This window comes from Eublepharis macularius, chromosome 3 (genome assembly GCF_028583425.1).
Source record: "Eublepharis macularius isolate TG4126 chromosome 3, MPM_Emac_v1.0, whole genome shotgun sequence".
Taxonomy (NCBI): Eukaryota; Metazoa; Chordata; class Lepidosauria; order Squamata; family Eublepharidae; genus Eublepharis; species Eublepharis macularius.
Window position 1 is genome coordinate 45,119,488 of NC_072792.1, and position 21,887 is coordinate 45,141,374.

The window sequence follows — 21,887 nt, forward strand, 5'->3', positions numbered from 1 at the left end:
ATTTAACATCCAGAGTGTGCAAAAGTCTTTCTGTGTGGTCCTGAAGAGTCAGGAAGAAGACAAGTTAGACTAACGTCTTACTTGTGGAATGCAGATACAACTTTTGGCAAAAAAGGAAGGCTGGGATGGAAAATGACTTTATCGGTAAACATTTTTTTATATAAAAGGAAGGGCTTGCAATTCACTCACCCTTCTGGCTGATGTTGTGGCCACCTGAGAGGCTGTTTTTGCTGACAGGAGTTTAAGTGAGCAGATAAGCTAAGGGCTCTAAGGGTTTATGCATAACAGAGGTGAGCTTTGAGGAAAGGCTCCATTGTGGGATGGGCATTGTGGCAAGAGGGTATAAATCAGCTTGCGTTCTGACCGAGCGAGGAGATTTCCCATTTATAGTGTCATGCATGATAGGTGGAAATGGCCGCCAGATAGACCTTAATGGAAGAGTCTTTGGTCTTTTAGCTGAACTGATGGTGGGAACAAGTAGTGGGATCCAAGCTGTTGGTTTGAGCCCAGGGGAAAAACCTGTTCCATTTAGCCAAGTAGCACTTTCTGGTCAAAGGCTTCCTGGCTTCCAAAAGAATCTTTTGGACTGGGGAGGAAAATGTTAAACGGGTGAGACTAGCCAGGCTGTGCGTTTCAGAGCATCTATGTCATGGTGTAGGACTGTATCATCTTGAAGGAGGTCTGGAGCCAGAGGCAACTGCTGGGGTCTGCTCTGAGCCATTTGAGAAAAAGTGGTGAACCATGTTTGCCATGGTCAGCATACTATACTTGCTGAGGAGTCCTCTCGAATAATTTTGCTGAGAATTAGTCTCATAAGAAGCAGAGGGGGAGAGGCATAGAGAAGGGTGCCTCAGGAAGGTATCTGGAAGGCATCCCCGAGGGAGGATTTCTCTTTCCCTGCTCTTGAACAGTATAGTGCACATTTTTTGTTGAGTTGTGTAACAGAGAGTTCTATTGAAGGAGTGCCCCAAGTGGAGAAAATCGGGCGTAGGAACCCGCATGTGAATGGACCAATCATTCGTAATCCTATGTTTTGGAATGATTGAGACCATCTGGTAGAACATTGTCCCTGCCAGATGTGCCTAGCTGAGAGATTGACTTGATGCTGCATTTCCCATTCCCATATGAAGGAGGACTCCCGGCAGAGGGTTGAGGAAGGCTATAAAAACTAACAGGCTTTGTATTTGTTTTGCATTCTAGAATCTACATGGTACTTCTTTATAAGAAGCTTTGCTATTCTGTCCTGAATGGAAAAGGCAAGGCCTTCTGACAAACCTAAGACAAATCTAAGTTACTTTTTTGTTGGGAAATGACGGGTGACTTTTACAAATTGACCTTCAGACCCAAATGATACAGCATGTTTAGCATGAGAGAGATATGCTGGCATAGTGACTCTCTGGATTGGCCTACTATCAACCCGCCATCGAGATAGGGAGAAATCATACAACCTTTTCCCCTGAGATAGCTTACCACTACTGCCACGACCTTCATGAAGACATGAGGGGCAGAGGAGAGTCCAAAGGGGAGAACCATGTATGGATATTTTTTGGAGCCACACTGGAAATGAAGAAACTTTCTTAACTGAGAGTTTATTGAAATGTGAAAATAGGCATCTCTTAAATCCACAGTTGCAAACCAAGCATGAACTTTTAACAGGGGTAAAACATCTTTTAAAGAAAACATTCAACGCCGTTTTGAAACTATCAACTTCTTTGAGTGAAAATCTAAAAGAAGACATGAACCCTCTGACTTTTTGTCTATGATGCGTCTGTGCATAAAGATGGAATCTATTCTATGGCTCCTTTTGACAACAGAGCCTGTACTGCTATGAGCAGATGGTGAGGAGGAGGAGGAGGATTGCACAGGGGTGGAATATTTGGAGGGGTTGTCTAGAATTCGAGACAATAGCCTTGGCTGATGATGAACAAAACCCATGACTTCTGAGTGATTCATTCCCAGGCCTCCGGAGGGAGAGCCTGAGAGAGGAAGAGCAGGCATGGCCTCAAAAGCTTTGTTTGCTAGACGGGATTGGGCCTTGGGAGACCAAGAGCCGTCCTGTGGCTTAGACCTAAAATACTTCCTACAAGGTTGAGAGGAGGTGAAAAAGGGAGGTAGTTGAGACAGTCTGGAAGAAGCATGCAGTGGTTGAGAACTAAATCCATGGTACTGACTGTAAGAGGGATATGAAGGTACCTCTATTTGAAACAGAATAAAGAGGCATAATGCCAAGTGACCTAGCTATCACCTTAGCATCCTTCATCTTTTTCAGTGCCTCATCTGTAGAGGAAGAGAACAAGTCAGTACCCTCAAAAGGAAGGCCTTCTTCCTTTATCCCAAGGATGAGGAGCTTGTGCTGTGGTTCTTAGCCATGAGTGTCTATTAATTACTATGGCAGAGGCTATCACTTTAGAGCTGCAATGTGCCTGGCAGTGTTAATCTGTTGCTTCTCCTTGGAGAATCTTAGCAAGCCTCTTCATCAGGGATAAGGTTTAAATAGGGGCCTAACTTTTCCCACAGGTAAAGTTGATAACAAGCCATAACAGGTTCATAATTACCTATACAAAAGGTTGCCAAGGCACCCGATATGTTAAGTTTTCTCTCTTCTTTGTCAAAGGGAGCTAAGTGCCCTGAACTTTTCTGAAAACGTTTCCTTTGGAGGGACTCTGTAACAATAGAGTTGGCCAGAGAATAAGTGAAAAAGATACCTGACCCTTCTTGCTTAGTTTTATACTTATTGTCCAACTTCTTTGAAGTCACTAGAGTCAAAGCCAGATTAGCCCAAACATCCTTGGTCACATCAAACATGCCTTGTATGATCGGGAGCACCAAAGGACCCATCGTCTCCACATGAAAGAATCCGAACATGTAGAATCAAAACAAATTTACCTCGATCACTTCATTTTTAAAAGCTGCTCATTCTTAAAAGCTCACTCAGCAATAGAATAGCATCTTCCATGATGAACTCTGGCAGTGATGGTTCTGACACCAAATTGGAAACGACATCTGAGTCATCAGAGCGAATGGAAGGATTTGACAGAGGGTCCCGCAACATTCTCAGTAGCTGAGTTCAAAACTGTTGATGATTGTGACTTGCATGTTGGTTCTGAGCAGAGGCACATAAGGATCATTGTCCTAGTAAAAATAATGAGGGGGAGGGTACACACCCAGAGAACCCTCACAGCTGTAGGCATCATAGTAGCGATAAAGGGATCCATATGGAGATTATTAGATCTGATGATGTCTATGATGGTGCACCAGTTCCAACTGGGTAATAGTATCCGACAGAGCTGAGGAGTCTTTATGGTTTCCCGATGGGAGAACAGGAGATGGAAGCAGAGGAGAATGGTCATCAATGTCTCTATGACCTCAAGTATCTCACCTTCAGAGAGAGATGGTAATCAGGCAGAATGCTGTATCGGAGTTGGAGATGGGATTCTTGGAACCTTGGCTGGACTTAAAGGGCCTGCGAAGGCAGGAACCGAAGATGAAGGTCTCTTCTTCTTATGCAACTTTAAGTAGGTTTCTAAAAAGGGTTAGTTTTTAAGGCAACTCCGACTGACATCGAGGTGGAACCAACGAAGGCACAAATGGAACCGATCGGTCTTTGGAAGCAGATTCGGGTACAGTAGCTGTCAGTGGAACTGAGGAAGCCTGTTCAGGACACTGAGTTTCCTTGTCAGGGGCTGATGGATATGACAAAGTGGAACCTTTCAGGGCCAACTCCCAAAGTGCTATACTTAGTTGTGACACCCTTTTGTGGCATGCTTTCAGTGTGAACGGTTTACAAACTGCACACTTCCAAGTGTCATGGCATTTAACTAAGCAAAAAAGACATTTATCATGGCCATTGGATTGGACCAGCTTCGTCCTATGATGGGAACATTTCTTGACGAGCGCCTTCAAACCATGGAGTCAAAGGCTGCAGATTGCATGCAGGAGACGAACCAGAGATCAGAGATAGAGAGAGACATCCTTCAGCAGCAGCTAAAAAAGAACTGAGGGAGAGAGCAGCTTGCCCATCCTTTTATAGGCGCACCCAGGGAGAAACGTGCACAAAAAGGCTAAGTAAGCATCTCATGCCTCTAAGAGCTTTAGAACATCTGCAGCTGGCCTGCACATGCACAGATCCCATGTGTGCCTGTACAGAAACCACAACAATGAACTTGCTAGCAGAACACACGCTTTGCATGCCAAAGGTCCCAGGGTTAATCCCAGGCTTCTAGTCAACACCTTGGTGAGCTGTTGCCAGTCAGCGGAGGGCAGCCCACGCCTAGGAGCAATGGCCGCTTGATACATTTCTATACCCAACTCTATTCTTTGTGATAAAAGTAGACTCATCTGGGTGTCGTTTTTACTCAGTACAAAGGTACCTCCAAGTAGTTAGTTTAAAGCTATATGGCCTTAGAGTAGCTGAGTCCCTATTTACAACACATCCTTAGAGTAATCTCCTACCTGTGTTTCATCAAGGGTGATTCCCGTTGTGTTAAGAAATTCCTGTATGTAGGAGATGATGGCTCCAAACACTACAGCACTTCTAGGAGACGCCGCTTCCTGATTTCAAACCACAAAAGAGCCTGTGTTACTACAAATGTTCACTACAGTGATCGACATCTCTCTGCAAGGGAACAAAAGTGGGAAAAACAGGGTTAACATACCTGTAACTTATGTTCATCGAGTTCTTCTGTGCTGACACACATGGGGACTGCGCAGGCGCAGGCCAGCCGCCGGAGAATTTTCTAGAGCTTCCATGGCTCCGAAGGGGCCGTTTGTCGCGCGCCTCAGCGACCGTTTTCCCGCCCAAACGGTCACGTGATCCTCCAGCGACCAACGGCCCCTTCCCTCAGTTCTCCCTTGCCGCCGCTTGACCAACACACTTCAGCCGTAACACCTTAAAAACACCAATATCCGTTACAGCCATCACAGTAATGTGCCTTGGAGTTCACAGCGGGGTAGGAGGGAGGGTTGTGTGTCAGCACAGAAGAACTCGATGAACATAAGTTACAGGTATGTTAACCCTGTTTTCATCTTCGTTCTTCTGTGCCTCCACACATGGGAGTGTACCAAGCTTCACACAATAAGGAAGGCGGGGGTGAAGTCCAACACAATTTTATTGAACAAACAAGAACAACAATAAATAGATATGCATATATACATCTATGTAAAAAACTGTGTAAGGACACATAAATATTCAATATTTACATATATACACACCCCCAGGTACATATATACACACTTTCACTCAAGGGTACCCAGCAGGTACGCCAAGAAAGTCATTCCAAAACTCCCTCAGGAAAAAAGGGAGTGTAAGACAGCCTTGGCCACAGATACATCCTGCTCCGCATTGACATCAACGGCGTAATGCCTGACAAAGGTGTCTGCAGAGGACCATGTGGCTGCTTTACAAATGTTAACCAGGGGCACCCCCCTGAGGAGTGCCGAAGAGGATGCTTGGGACCGCGTGGAGTGGGCTCTGACATGGAGCGGGCAAGCCACCCCTACCAGGGAATAGGCCTTGCTAATGGCCGTCACAATCCACCTAGACAGGGTCTGTGAGGAAGCCCTGCTACCCTTGTCCTTGGCCCCAAAACATACAAACAGGTGAGGACTGGAGCGGAATCCCTTCGTCCTATCCAGGTAATAGGCTAGGGCCCTCTTCAAGTCTAGGGTATGGAGGGCCTTTTCCCCCTTAGAGGAGGGTTGAGGAAAGAAAGCAGGCAGTGAGATATCCTGCGAGAGGTGGAAGGCGGACACCACCTTGGGCAGGAACCCAAGGCAGGGACGCAGGACCACCTTGTTGGGATGAAACACAAGAAAGGGAGGGTCAGACCGCAGTGCAGACAGCTCACTGACCCTTCTGGCCGATGTGACGGCCACCAAGAATGCTACCTTGTAGGATAGCATATCCAAGGGGCAGGTAGCCATCGGTTCAAATGGAGGCAACATGAGACGTGAGAGCACCAAGGACAGCGACCACTGAGGCACTGGCGCTGACACAGGTGGGTAAAGATTGTACATGCCCTTAAGGAACTGGCGGGATTGTGGGTGAGAAAACACCGTAGCACCCTCAACTCGGGTGTGAGCAGCTGATATCGCTGCCAGGTGGACCTTGAGGGAGGAAGCCTTCAAGCCCAGGCCACGCAAGTGGCACAAATACTCGAACACAACCCCCAAGGGACTGTTGTCAGGCACCACTCCTCTGGCAAGTGCCCAGAGCTCAAACCTGCGCCACTTGGCCGCATAAGCGCGCCTAGTGGATGGCCGACGAGCATTCAGGAGGACCCTCTGTACCTCGTCAGTAAAGCCTATCGGGGAGGAACGATCCGCCAAGCCGTTAGATGCAGCTTCCTTGGATCGTGGTGGACCAGGCTCCCGTTTAGGAGAAGGTCTTGCCGAGGGGGCAGACTCACATACGTTCGTTGGGACATCCGCAGGAGCTTCGGGAACCAAACCTGCCGTGGCCAGAAGGGGGCCACTAGAATGCAGTCCGTCCCGTCCTCCTCTATCTTGCACAGGACCCTGGGAATCAAGGGGAACGGAGGAAACATGTAGTGCAAGCCCTGCGTCCACGTAAACTGGAAGGCATCCCCAATAGAGAGGGGGTCGCTCCCTGCCCTGGAACAGAACGTGTGGGCCTTGGTGGTCGCCGCAGTGGCGAACACATCTATCACTGGATGACCCCACATCTGGAAGATCGGCCCAACGCACTCTACGTTCAGTTCCCACTCGTGTTCCAGTAAAGGGACCCTGCTGAGGGCATCTGCCCGGGCATTGTCCGACCCAGCCACGTGTATAGCACGGAGCGACACGCCGTTCTTGATAGCCCACTGCCAAGTGAGTGTGGCTTCCCGGCACAGGGCCATGGACACTGTGCCCCCCTGCTGATTCACGTAGTACATGGCAGTCGTGTTGTCCGTCTGCACCAAGACCTGACGATTTCTCAGCAGTGCTGTAAGAGACACAAGTGCGAAACGAATGGCCCTTAGTTCAAGCACATTGATATGGAGGGTCTTTTCCCTGTCAGACCAGACATCTTGCACCGACACATCACCACAGTAAGCCCCCCATCCCAACAGAGAGGCATCAGTGGTAACCGTGATGTCATGGTGTTGATACCCGAAAGGGGTCCCTCTAAACAAGTTGTCATCAGACAGCCACCAGTCCAAGGAGGAGAGGATGACCCTCGGGATAGAGAATTTGAGGGACGGAGGGTGCAGTAGAGCATCATACCTCCGCACAAACCAGTTCTGTAGAGGGCGCATACGCAGCCTAGCGAAAGGCACCACAGAGGTGGCCGCTGCCATATGCCCTAGTAAGCACTGGATAGTGCGCACAGACTGGAACCGGTTCCTTTTAAACATGGACACTAGACCTCTTAGGGACCGAGCCCTCTCCAAGGGGAGCAGGGCCTTACCCTCCACAGAGTCTAACAGTGCACCAATGTAGGACACTTTGCAGTTGGGCACCAGTTTGGATTTCTCCAAGTTCACCAGGAGCCCCAGGCGTTGGCAAGTGCTAAGTACCAAGCCAATGTCCTGCACCAGCCTAGACTCCGATTCAGCCACGATGAGCCAGTCATCGAGGTACGGAAAGATGGTACAGCCTTCTTCCCGTAGGAAGGAAACCACAGGGGCCACACATTTAGTGAACACTCGTGGGGCAGTGGACAGGCCAAAGGGGAGCACCTTATACCGGAAAACCCGTTGCCGGTAAACAAAGCTCAGGTACTTCCTGTGCTCCTTCCGTATGCCCACGTGAAAGTATGCGTCTTTTAAGTCAAGAACCGCAAACCAATCCCCCTGTTTCAGCAAGGCGATCACAGCCGCCAACGTTACCATTTTGAATTTGGTCACCTTGAGGAAGGCATTAAGGTCCCTCAGATCTAAGATGGGACGTAAGCCCCCATCCTTCTTAGGGACCAGGAAGAACCTAGAGAAGAATCCCTTTACAGAGTCCTCATAGGGCAATTCTTCCACAGCACCCTTGGCCAAGAGCGACACGATCTCCGCATCCAGCTCGGCCATAGTGTTATTGACAGCTGTCAGGGGTGAACTGCATCTAGGCAGCTCAACGAACTCCAGCCCGTATCCCAGTTCAACAATAGTTAAGACCCATGAGTCAGATGTTATTGACTCCCACTCAGAGAGGAGTGGACTAAGTCTGTCCGAAAAGTTCGGGGATACGGCTGGCGTGACCCGTCAGTACTGCCTCCCGGTGCCCTGCTGATCCTTCTGCTGGGCCGGTTGTTGTGCCGGACGAGGCTTGAAGGGCCGACGCCTCCTCTGCTGTTGTGCGGGAGGGTAGGGCCGCTGTTGGTAGGCAGGATACTGCTGGTAGCCCGGCCGCTGTTGATGGTATCTGCCCTGGTAATGGTAAGGGCCAGATCGGGGAGCGTACCGTGACCTGGAGGAGGGCTTGTCCGCTGGAGCCAGACCCAAAGACCGCGCCGTCTGCCGGTCCTCCTTCTTTTTCTTCAGGGTCTCGTCGGTCGCTTTGGAAAAGAGCGAGTCCCCCTCAAATGGCATGCTCTCCACTCTGGAACGCACCTCTTGGGACAGGGCCGTAGACCGCAACCAGGAGTGGCGCCTGAGGACCACCGCCGAAGCCATCCCTCTAGCAGCAGTGTCAGCAGCGTGGCTCCCAGCGTTCATCTGCTGCTTAGACAGCCTCACAGCCTCTGTCTGCAGCAGGGACACCACAGCCTTCTGCTCAGGAGGGAGGTCTCGTGTATAGGATGCCAACTTCTCCCAGAGGTACAGCTGGTACCCTGCCATGATGGTCTGATAGTTGGCAATCCTCAGACCCAGGGAAGAAACAATGTACTGGCGCCTGCCCATGGCATCCAGTTTCTTGCCCTCCTTATCGGCAGGTACCGAGGAGTGACCCGATCGCCTGGGGTTGAACTCCTCTGTGACCAAGGAGGAAGGTGGAGGGTGTTTCACCAGCGCCGGCCAGGTACCCTGCTTGATCTTGTAGAGCTGCTCAATCCTCTTGGATGTTGGAGGTTGATCGCAGGGCACCTGCCATACCTTCTCCACGATTTCCTCAAGACCCTCGAGCATGGGGAAGCCAACGTACGCCGGGTTGTCTCCGTAAATGCGTTTGAGGAGCTTGTCCTTGGTCTGGGGAACTGCCGAGGAGATGTCCATCTCGAGAGCCTTGGCCATCCTTGCCATCTGGTCGGCGTAGATGCGGAGGTCCTCGAATGGCGAGTCCGCAGATGGTACCAGCTCCTCAGCTGGCGATGGTTCGGACCAGGACTCCGACTGGTAGCCGCCAAAGCTCTCCACATCCTCCTCATCGGAACCGAGCTGGGATTCCGGAACCTGGTGCGGAGGGGGAGCCCACGTCGACCTCGATGTCGAAGGCCTCGGTTCCGACACGGAGAAACCCGCAGGTGCCCCTTCCCACTGGCAATGGTATGGCGAGGGGAGGTAGGAGGCCTGTCGATGTCGGGACGCAGTGGACCGGGCCGATCGGACACTGTCCCCAGACCGACGTCGCTCACGACCGGCAGCTGGTGAAGATGGACGGGCAGGGGAAGGACGGCTCCGACGAGGAGACGGGCTCGGTTCCAGCCTCGGCGACCGAAGAGCAGGCGATGGTCGGATCCGACGGCGCGGGCTCGGCTCCGGCCCCGACGAGAATTCCGCGGGCACCGTCTCGAAGGCCATCGGATCCGGCACTGGCACGGCGAGTTCCTCTGGTTCGGGGGAATCCAGATGAGGGGAAGGCGTGTGAGGAAGCACGATGACCTCCTCCTGGGGAGCGGGATGCGGCGACCGATGATGTTTGGTCTTCTTCTTCTTCTTCGCCGGTTCCGAAGAAGACCTCGGAACCGACGCGCTCCTCGCCTTCGAAGGGGACCTCGGCCTCGACCTCTTAGGTTTTACCGGAATCGACCCGGTCGTCGGTTCCGATCGGGGACTCGGTAGACGGATCCTCGGTTCCGATGTCGGTCTCGGATCCGACCTGGTGGAAGATGCGCTACGGGGCGGCCGCACCGGTCCCTGCGCTGGAGAGGCCGCTCTCGACGCCGAGGCACTCGGGGGACGCGGTTTCGACCCCGACCTCGCGGAGGCCACTGAGCCAGCTCTGGAATGCCGTTCGGCAGAGGGGCTAGGGCCGGCCTTGGAGGAGGGCAACGGGGCGCCTCCGGACATGACCTTCTGCCACAGGGAGGAGTTAAGACGGGCCTTGCGCTCCTGTCGGGCCTTGCTGGTGAAGCCCTGGCAAATCTTACAGGCCGTTACATTATGGGTCTCCCCCAAACAGAACAGGCACAGTTCATGGCCATCGGTCTTGGCCATTTTAGTGTGGCATTGGAGGCAATGCTTGAAGAGAGCCTTTGAGGCCATCTTCAGGGGCACGCGAAAGGAAGGTCAAAAACAGTCCGAGTCAAATTACCGAGTCCACAACAAAGTCCAAACGAGATCCGAAGAATAGTCGAGGTCACGAAGTCCGAAGTCAAAAGCCAAGCAATCAGTCAGAATAAAGCACGAAGCACAAAAGCACAGAGCAACGAAGCTCACGTTCTCTCCAAGCGGCGGCAAGAAGAGAACTGAGGGAAGGGGCCGTTGGTCGCTGGAGGATCACGTGACCGTTTGGGCGGGAAAACGGTCGCTGAGGCGCGCGACAAACGGCCCCTTCGGAGCCATGGAAGCTCTAGAAAATTCTCCGGCGGCTGGCCTGCGCCTGCGCAGTCCCCATGTGTGGAGGCACAGAAGAACGAAGATGAATGAACAGTTCTCCAGCTGCAGGAGGCAGCTCTGTGGGGATTCTCAGTATCTGAATGAAACCTTTTCTAGGCTCTTCTTTCACCCAGTGGGAAAAAAATCTTAATTACAGTCACCAGCCAGAAAGGAAACAGCAAGAACATTTAACAACACAAAATATACTAAGTGGGGTTGCACTTGTAATGGGCATGCATTAAAACTAGGTGCAGAAAGTAGCTACCTTTAAAAATCAAGAGAAAAATCTGAGAATCTGCCAATGGAAAAAAAAACCCACTTAAGGAGGTCTATACTTTCTCTTTCTTTATATGCAGCTTCTGCCAAATTAATAACTTTTAGTTCTCCAGCAAGGTAATATTACAAAAAACCGGGCATGTATTATATATAGAGGTCGAGTGCATTCCATGTTTTTGTACAAAAGCAGAATTTGATATTAGCTGTACTATCCAATCAGCTTTCATTTTTTAAACTTCACACTGTATTCTAGCTTCTATGGTAGTGAAGGCAAGCTCAAAAATGTAAAGCTGGATGACTAAACTAGACATTACGTCTGCCACAAGTTGGGTCAGGGTTTTACAGAAAGGCACGACATCAGGGAGCTAACATTCCCAGTTGCTCAGAGGTCTGATTCGGCTCAGGAATATGATGTGGAAGGAAAAAGAGCTTCAGCCTCCCCCCTGGCATTTTCCTGTGCAGAAATGGCTGTAGTGGGGAAAGTTGAAGCTCCTCCCCCTCCCCTCTCCACCATGCTTCTGAGCCAAATTGGTCCCCAGCGCACTTGGGGACATTCTCCACCATGGCAGCATCTCTCATCTGAACAGGCTTCCTGCAGGAGCCATCCTGCAAATGGGCAAGGTCAACAGCTGCTCATACACAGGCAAGCTCTGTGGTGGCCCCCACCTTATGGAATAGCTTGCCTGAAGAGGTCCCGAAAGCCCCCACTCTTCTGGCTTTCCACAACCTGTGCAAACCGAATTATTCAGGAGGGCTCTCATACAGGTAATAGGGCTGTGCTGTAAAGCAATGGTTCAGAGAGAGGTGTTGGTGCCTGTAGATTATACTATTGTGTACTGTCTAAGTATGCTCCTACTGGACAGTTCTGCGCTGTTGTTTCAGCTTTTTCTTCAGCTTTGTATTGGATTTCTGCTTTGTTTTCAGATTTCTGCTATCCTTACCCTATTGTATGGTTTCTTGAATGTCCTAGCCAATGTTTGTATTGACGTATACAATGTAATCTGCCTTAAGTCTCAGTGAGAAAGAATCTACAAATAATGTAAATAAATAAAACGTGAATAAAATGTCGTTATCTATCTGTAAAGTGGTTCTTATGTCAGATGTATTGTAGGAGGAAAAAGATTTCTGCTGGCAAGAGGGAAAGGATTGTAGGATCTCTCACAGTCTCTGCATGACAAGCTCTAGCAGAATAAGTTATGAAACAGCCAACCAACATCCTGAGCCTATACATGCTTACTCAAAAGTATATCCACTGCATCCAGTGGGATTTTCTCTCCAGTAAGTGTACCCAGGGTGGGCTGCAGCTTCAAAAGCAAATTTCTGAATTACAAAAATTAAGCATTCAGCTTTTATTAGTGTTGAATTTTGGTGACATGAAGTGAAGGATTTTCCCATTTCCCATTGTTAGAAAAAATTATAATGAACGATGTCAAGAGCACAGAAAAAGGCAAAGTTCAGATGCACCCTTTCATAAGAATACAGAATAGCAACAGTGAAAAACTCCCCAACAAGGTAGGGATTTTTAGCTCTCTAGAAATACAGTTTGGATAAATATCCACCATGAATGGAGGTGGGGGGGAGTTCATTTGCCTTTTTTCCCAGCTGGTTTCTCATAATAAACCAATCTGTCAGTACTGAACTATAGACAACTGTCGGTTCCTGATCTTTGTATCCTAATGGGTTACCTTAGTGACGGCCTTAAGCTGTCTGTTGCCATGGTGAATGAGGTCCATAATTGCACCAACAGCCCTGGGGGTGTCAAAGTCATCAGCACAGGCAGCTTTTATCACTTCTTTAGTATGGGACAGCCTTAGAGAAGGAGGAAGCAAATAAAGATAATCAGTATTACAGCTGTATACCTATCAGCTCTCTAAAATGAGTTTTTGCTAAAAACAAGCCTGTCTGTCTTAGTTATCTTGGGCAAAATCCAGCTAAAGATAAACAGTTCTATCTATCATTTGCTTTCATTTAGGAGAGTTAAACATGTGTTTAAACTTTTTCACAGGACCGTAAAAGAGCTTAACACTGTCATGGCCATGATTTTTAGATACATTTGTTAAATTACAAGAAGTTCCTCCATAGATGTTATCATTAAGAAATTGTTACATGGCAGTAGGCTAGGGCTTTTTAAAGTATCTGAAATTCAGTTTACCTATTCCTCTTTCCAAGGAACAAAACCTCTATTGCACAAGCTGTGCATTTTTCCTCTGAAGCCAAATCAACGGTGATATTTCAGAGTGCTGATATGAGGGATACTCCCCCAATGCAGGAGACATTCTTCAGCCGGGCAACGAACTCCAGGCAGTGCAAGGTTACCCCTTCCTGTCCTCCCTTTCTTTTAACATTCTTTTGAGAGAAACACTCAGGAACGTAAAATTCTCTTCTCTTGAACTGTACAACTGTTCCAGCTGAGAGGCGGAGGACCCTCACAAAGCAGCCTGCTCCTGCTAAAATCTGTGCGGCTATTGCCACATGGAAGGTTGGTACCAGAAGATGGCACATCAATCTGCTGTGGGCCGCTGAGTTGATGGGGACAATCACTGAGGTTTGCTTCACCGTGGCAAAAGGCAGAAAGTTATATTAAGGTAACTAGTGTAGTATGGTAGATTAGAGTGTTGGATTAGGAGTGAGGAAACCTGAGTTCAAATACCCACTCCACTATGAAACTCAATAGGTGAATTCTGGTCAGCTTAGCACAACAGAGTAGATCCGATGGGGGAGGCTCAGAAAGACAAGTAGGAAGTAGAAAGATCATTAGTTTGAAAACCATTTGTGGGTTCAAATCCCAAAGTAGCTTGGATCCCTCGTAGATTTATGCAGGCACAAGGAGGAGAGGCGATCTGTGCCAGTTCCTCTCCTCTCACAGGAAATCTCCAGTTCCCCACTAAGGTATTCTTGGGGGTTCCCCATTCCTCAGGAACAGCATTTCAGGGTGTGTTTTGGGCTGCTGCAGGAGGAAATGCTGAAAAGGGCCTCCCCTCCTTGAACCCACAGAAACCTAGGCGGGATCCAAGCCAGTATTCTGTAAATTAGTGAAATCTTGCCAATCCTCCACGGAAAATATGCTGTACTATTTTAATCACATTTTTACCCTGTCCATTCTCCAAGCAGCTCAGAGAAGCACACATGGCTAAATACAATCACAGGTAAAGGTAGTCCCCCTGTGCAAGCACCGAGTCATTACTGACCCATGGGGGGACATCGCATCACGATGTTTTCTTGGCAGACTTTTTACGGGGTGGTTTGCCACTGCCTTCCCCAGTCATCTACACTTTACCCCCAGGAAACTGGGTACTCCTTTTACCGACCTCAGAAGGATGGAAAGCTGAGTCAACCTTGAGCTGGCTATCTGAACCTGGCTTCCGCCAGGATTGAACTTAGGTCATGACTCGTGAGCAGAGCTTGGACTGCAGTACTGCAGCTTACCACTCTGCACCACAGGGCTCTTTGTTTTACAATCACAGATTGCACTACAAAAGAACAAGGCATGAAGAAAACAGGACCAAAAGCAGTCATCCTTTGACAGTTAAAACACTATATGGACATGAAAAGTCTAGTCTCTTACATATTTGATGAACAGACCCTCCCTCCCCACAAATACACAAATTTGAGGGAAGGGATTAAGTGATTAACATCAACAGATCCTATAACTGCATTACTGTAGTAACCACCATGACCGAACACAGCAGACATTTAATCTGCAATTCTCCACAAACATGGCAACTGCAAATAAATGGAGCACAACCCTAATTCCTAGCATCAAATTTTGACAAACATGTTCACATTTTTGAAGGTAATGCATTACATTCAGGAAAAGGTCTATAAATCCGTTTCTTGAAGAATACCAGAGATTCGCACATTACTGGAAAAAGAATGATGAACAATCAGAAGCTGATGTTCTGGAGAATGTGGCTCTTTTTCATAATGTAGATGAACTGATTTTGATTCATGGCCATATAATGAATTGGTAGAAGTGATGGATGACTACCTCTTAATCAGCCTAGGCTCTGGACATGCTATAAAGAAAACTGAGCAAACTAGGGAAAACACAACAGAATAGGGTATGCCAGTCAATAAAGGCAAGACGACTCAAGACAGACACATTTGTTAGCATATCAGGATGACAGAATGGGTTAAAACTAGAACTGCAGCATCTTTTCATCAATTTAAAAAGTGTCATTTGTTTTTTTAATGGCAGTTAGTTTAACAAATCTATGAGTGACATTCTTCCTCCTCCTCTCCTCTTACACAGGATGGAATGCCTCTTCTTAAACAGTGCCTGCAGGGACATACAAGTGCACAATCTTATAATAAAGATTGCTTGTTTTTAGAACTATCAGTCGATCCATATGAAAATGTATACAAAATTAAATTATTAACTAATCAATTAGAATTCATTCTGTTAATCAGATATAGTTAGCCAAGTGACAGCACTAGAAAGGAACAAGACAAAAGTTGCATTGCTTCCCTCATTTATCCTGGCAAAAAGTAAAATGAGCTTTGCACATTGTATCTTAGATACACATCTAAACATGTAGTGTGAATGTGACAGACAAGGGAAACATACACCCATTAGATAGACCACACTAGACCCAGCTAGGACTGGGGCTCATCCCAGATTTCCTGTTTGAGATTTCTTCTGAATGGCACAAAAACAAAGCTTTCATCTACCCAAATCACTCCTACATTACAGAAGCCTCAAAAGGCTGTATTCTGGACCTCAAGGCTGAATTAACACAAGCAACACATAATCGATGTTAAATGTTCACACTCATCAGAATTCAGACATTCACTTTCACATATATTCTGCAGCGGTCTACAAGACCAAAAGAATGAGGTGGTGGAATGAGCTTTACTACTTCAGACTGCAGATGGGAGTTCCTCTATATTAAAATTCCTTGCAAGAAGAAAACCCGCATACATGAAGTAGGTTGGGTGAGAACCACTCTCCCAGATGTGCTAGATTTGTACTTACAGAGATTTTTAAACAGGGGGAACATTAAAAAATGGCAACAACTCTCCCCCCCGCCCACGCACACAAAGTGTGAAGAGGTTGAGCCCCCTGTAGTATCCCGTGGTCTAGGCCATCCCCCCCCACCACCACACACACACGCACAACAATGATCAAAACAGGTCTTCACGCTCACCTTTCCCACAGTACATCTTCCCTAACGACATCACAGGTGAGTTGCCCTTTCATGTAGGCATTCGCACTGCTCATAAAAGAAGAGATGATCTGAAGGATGTTCTTTGCATCGCTCATGCTTTCATCAGTATATTCTACAGCTTAAAAAAAGGAAAAAATGCAATTACAAGTGATGACACAAAAGTTTCTGAAACTTTCTACGAAGAGAAACAGCAGTGATAAAGACCAGTCACACTCACTCTGCTCCTTTTTCTACCTTCTGCACATGAGCAAATGAAGAAGGTAGATGAGGGGCATGCCCTGTCAAAAAGAACAGCAAGACTGTAGATCTCTGCCTTCCCCTCACATGTACGAAGCAGACCTTTTTTGGCCACCTTTAACCATGGCTAACAATAACATCGTATCTGAAGAAGTGAGCTGTGACTCACAAAACCTCATACCCTACCACTAATTTTGTTAGTTTTATAGGTGCTACTGGACTCTTGCTCTTTTCCAGTGACATCATTCTAAGCCTGTTGCATGCAACTCTGTTTAGGTTAATACTGTAAACATTGTAAATCAAAAGTGTAGGGTAGAGATTATTGTCCATTGGCAGACACTGGTCAGTTTCTAGTGGAACTGCTGAAATCCTTGAAGGGAATGCTAAGCAAGATGCACCTTCATTTAATGCAGCAACATATCGATATTCTTCTTGAATCAGAGCACACACTTTTAATTTATTAAACACAGTTTGGTAAACCTCTAATGTTAAGAGCTCTTGAGTCTGCACTCTTGCTTAGAATATCTAACGTAGACGTTGCTGGATCATTAACAAGACAACCTCATGAGATCAAGGGACAGTTCTCAAACTTTTAGAATTGGGACCCATTTCTCCATGTTATATCACACTACTTTCCCCCTCACGCAGAAACATCATGTCAGGTTATACTGAAAAAAAACAGTATTTTATTTCTCCTGGGTGGTGGAGAGTGCGCTCAAGACACAGCTGACTTATGGCGACCCCCCCACCCCCGCTCCAGTGGGGTTTTCATGGCAAGAGACTAACAGAGGCTGTTTGCCATTACCTGCCTCTACAACCCTGGTCTTCACTGGAGGTCTCCCATCCAATTACAAACCAAGGCCAACCCTGCCTAGTTTCTGAGATCTGACATGATCAGGCTCACCTGGGCTATCCAAGTCAGGGCATTTCTCCTGGATAGTGTTTATAAATATAAACAAATAAGGGACACTAAAGAATTTGTGGAGTGCATCTCATTTCCTCCTCCCTGACTAATTCTTCTCTCTCTTCCCTGAATAACCTCTCTTATTCCTGAACCAATGAGTCTTCCCTAAATGTCAAAACAGTCCTGGAAAAGGCCCGTCCCCCCTCCCCTTGCCTTTAACTGACAGAAACCAAGGCTTTGAAAACTAGCAATACTATTGTGGTTGCCTAGCAATTATCACCGGGGGGGGGCAATCATTTCTTAAAGCTACAGGTGTTGCTTCTATTGTTTGGGGCAGTTAACACCCTCAGCCCCACCCGCGTCCACGTATTTCTTTTCAGATTTTTCTGCAAGCCCGAGGTATTTTTCAGGTTTGTAGAATGATCTGTCTTTTCTGTTAATGGCTCCAATCTCCAGACAAGCATCCACAGATTCAACCATATTAAGAATTGGATATATTGACTGCAAAGACACTGGCCTGTTTGGTTACAAGTTTTAGACTTGCTTGGCAGGAGTCTGGATGTTGTATAGGTAAGGATTGCTAGTGTGAAAATGACTCCACAGTTTCTCAACACAGGTGCTGTCACTGAAGCCTCCAAGGTTAAGGGGGAGGCAAGGCCAAATCATTCTAGGCTTGTCTGACTCAGCTGCATTCTCATGGGAAGAATCATCATGACTTAGATGGGCAACACTCTGCCTGGTTTGTATCGTGTAGGGTTTTAGCGAGCTTTATTGTTTTTCTTATTCTTTCCCACACTTCTTTAAATATAACCTTTTAAGCACAATTTTAATAAATAAGAACATCCTTCAGACAATGTGGCATTTCTTTGATTCCTGACGCCCAGGGAAAGTGTGGTAAGGCCAGAGAATTCTTTTCCCCAGTCTCTGGGCTAAGACTAGCTGGGGGAAACAGTGGCAGCTCTACCCCGGCTGTGTTCAGGGATGTTCTGCTAGGATTAGAATTTTAACTCCCCCGTTCTACTCCCCCCCCCAACTAGTAGGCCTCCCTTTTGGGTCTCATAGTCTTAACACTGATTATTGAGTCACAGGCTATATTTCATGCCTATATCACACATTTAGAGGCAAAGCACAAATTATGCCCCTGAACCTCCCAGAGATTTCTTTTCCAGCTCACCTTGCTCTTCCTCCTCCTCCCTCCTGGCCTTGCATCCCACTTGCAAGAAAGTCACAACTCCTGTTTGGGTCACAACATTTGGAGAACCATGGCGATAAACCATGCAAGAGTTAAAGCATCACCACTGCAAGACTGAGGTCAGCCTATATATCCAGCGTCAATTAATGTTTGAGTTCATTTCAAACCACCTCAGCCTGACTTTTGGAAACTCACTCAATCTCTTTTCCCAATGGAGAAGATAGAGGAGTGTCCTCCCATTGATCATGCCTTCACCTCTTAGTGGCTTTTGATACACACCATGATACCCTTCCCAGACTGGTTGGCCAAAGCGTATATTAGCGGGTGTGTGTCCCCAGCAGTTCCAACCCTTCCAATCCTACGTTCCCAGAGTAATGCAGGACTTGCCACCTGACTTGCCACAAGTGCCATGGAGTACCCCATGACTCCATCTTGTCCCCTACATTTAATATCTACACAAAATCACCAGGAGAGGCTGTCTGAATATCTGGTCCAACCAATGATGTACAGCTCTTATCTAAACTTTTCAGCACTGTTAGGTGAGATAGCAGACACCTTCCACAGGTGTCTGGAAACAGAATAAGCCCCACTACACTGACCTGCAGCTTGGTAAGCTTTTAAATTCATGTCCTAGGGATGGATGTTCAATATTGAGATTTTTTTGCAAATTTCCCTCCTCAGAGTGCAACTTTCTAGCCTCCTCCCTCCACTGTAACCCCAAATGTTGCTCTAGAGAAACCAAGGAATAGCTCCATTACCTGTGCATGTCATGAATATGCACAGGTAACGGAGCAGCTCTGGTTGCTGCACTAGCTGCTGCCCTTCCTTCAAAAGTAAGATCTGGCCAATGTTGTCATATTATGACCACAACCAAGTTAGAGTACTGCAAGATGCTCTAAATGGGGCTGGTCTTGAAGGTTGTTCAGAAAGTTCAATTGGTTCAAAATGCAGTGGCTGAATTGCTTTCAGGCACAGAATACAGAAAGAAGACCTTGCAGTTCTTTAAACACTGGTGCGGGTGACCAGTTTGTTTTTGGGGTACAATCTGGGATTCATGAATTTAAAGAACTGCCTGAACAGTTGAGTTCATCCTCAAGGCTCTGCTTTGCCTTCTCACCCTTCGAGAGGTAAGGCGGGTTCCCACTCGAGACAGGGCCTTTTCTATTGTGATGCTTCAGCTTTGAACCTCCCCACTTCCATCTGTTGTTGCTTGTTGAATTTTAGAGGCCAGGTGACCACATTTTTATTTTTCCAGGCATTTGAAAAAGCAATGTGGAGAATAAACTGGGCAGTAAATGATTTTTAAAATAACCAGCAATTTAACAGACGAAAACACCCCCTTCAAGCCACTCAAACAATGTTTAATTGAGAAGAGGCCAGGCAAGCAGCCATTTTACTGCAAGGCAAGGGAATGAACTGTTGAAGGATCTCAGTTCTGTCCATTGCTTCCTTCTTTCCTTCCAGGGAGGAAGGCAGCCCCACCCCAAGTCACCCAACCAGACCTGAACTTTTTTTGTCAATAAGCTAGTTTTGAGGAACTGAAATGATTCATATTTTAGAAGTATCATCACACAGAACATTAAAAATATTCTAAGCTATCATCTTGTCACCTCAACTTGTTCAGACAACTGAGCTTCTCATACTAGCTCCAGTCAACAGGGCTAAATATGAAAAATCCTGGATATTTCAAGAGCCTGGAAGAAAATACCAATTCCTCCTCCCAACAACTGTCATTCCCCCCCACCCCATTCAAATGAAAGGAAATTTCAGCTCAGCCTTATGCATAAAAACATCTGAGAAGAACATAATGGGCAATGAACTAGACAGCCCATTTCCCACCCAAGGGGCTTTTCCTTACCTGATTTGTATCCACTTCGCAAGCAAAACATTCTAAACTGATCAGACGAAGACTTCTTCAGGAAATCCTAAAAACAGTGAAAAAACCCCAAGATGATGCATAACTGTGATAATCCTGCAGAACAGCCTGTAGCCCGAAATCGCCATACAATCTACAGAATCCCAACAATTATGTTCATGCCCACTTTCAGCTTGCAGAATTGAAGATGCAAACCAGAACTCATATCAATAATTTCTGCACAGTTTTGTGATGACAAGGGATCTTGGATAGAATTTCTGGTTTGAAGTTAAAACAGTTCCCAGCCCTAACCAATCCCCTTAAGTTTCAGACAGTCTACTATTATATGGGCATGTGAAGTCCCAACAAGTCACAGCCAATTTAAGGGGACCCCCTAGGGTTTTCAAGGCAGAAGATCAGGAGTTGAACAGAGGTGGTTTGCCATTGCCAGCCTCTGCATCGAGGTACTAAACTTTCTTGGTGGTCTCACATCCCTGCTTAGCTTCTGAGATCTGATGAGATCAGGCTAGACTGGGCAGTCCAGATCAGGGCACTATCATCTACCAACAGTCAAGACTAACAGTCTGCCTCAAGTCCACAGGTGTTGCAGACGATTTTGCAGCCTAACGGGTGACAGCACAGAAGGAGAATTCACAGAAAGCAAACAAAGCTTCTAGTCCTATAGGCTGCAGAAATACTCACGTTCACATATAAAAGAATTACAAAAAAGGGTTCAATGTTCAGGGAAGGAGCTTTTGTGTTCTACATGATCTATGCTAATTCACCTAATATCCATAATTCTGCATCACCTTTCCTTCTACTACAAAGTAAGACTGAAATTCTGCAGACATTTAGATTGCAAGTTCAGCTTAAAACTGAGAGGGTATCATAACACACTCGTCATACATCTTACACAATGTATTCATTTGCTTCAGTTTACAGTCTTAATTAGTTTTTAGGTATATAACCTCCACTCCTCAGAAGTCTTCTGGTCAATGCAATAAATAAAACGTTTGCTACCCATCTTTAAGGCAGTGCCAATGCGGTAGTAAAAAAATATTAAGACTATAATTTGTGTCAAACAGTTCTTCTACTTAAAATAAATTAAAATGTGGAATGAAGGATGGGAGAATAAAGGAGGAAAGACCAAAGAAGCTGCACAGCTTGACAGAAGGTATCCTGCGTAACCTACATAAAGGGAAAAGCATGCACTGCTGGACACTTGGAATCTGCTCAATTCCAAACCCAGGGAGACAAAAGGAAGGCAGTCACTGTTGCAGATTTTCAGAAGTGAATTTCCACCTGGGGTTCTCTCCCGGCTCAAAAAGAGGAAGCCTTGGTCAGTGGACTGAAACCTATTCACTAGAAAACATCTAAAAGTGATTATTAAAAGAAAAATGATCCATCAGCTACTAGAGAGAGGATGCAGACTGAAAGCCTCCCACTTACTAATGTAACTGATATGCAAAAGCTTTACAGAAATCTATGCATCCTCCTGTCCTTTGGCAAACATGTTAATATTTTTAAAACTAAGGTGGTGTAGCAGACGGATTTGGTCCTCAAGGAC

At 46.9% G+C, this 21,887-nt stretch overlaps 1 protein-coding gene across 1 annotated transcript in view; it reads right to left on the minus strand.

Annotated features, from left to right (window-relative positions):
* Nucleotides 1-21,887, minus strand: part of CARS2 (cysteinyl-tRNA synthetase 2, mitochondrial) — a 41,003-nt gene that overhangs the window by 2,177 nt on the left and 16,939 nt on the right. Inside the window, exons 10-13 of the mRNA XM_054975113.1 lie at nucleotides 20,324-20,390; nucleotides 16,112-16,250; nucleotides 12,650-12,773; nucleotides 4,453-4,551 (exon numbers count right to left, since the gene is read on the minus strand). Of these exons, the coding sequence (XP_054831088.1) occupies nucleotides 4,453-4,551; nucleotides 12,650-12,773; nucleotides 16,112-16,250; nucleotides 20,324-20,390 (429 nt within the window). The remainder of the gene's footprint in view (nucleotides 1-4,452; nucleotides 4,552-12,649; nucleotides 12,774-16,111; nucleotides 16,251-20,323; nucleotides 20,391-21,887) is intronic.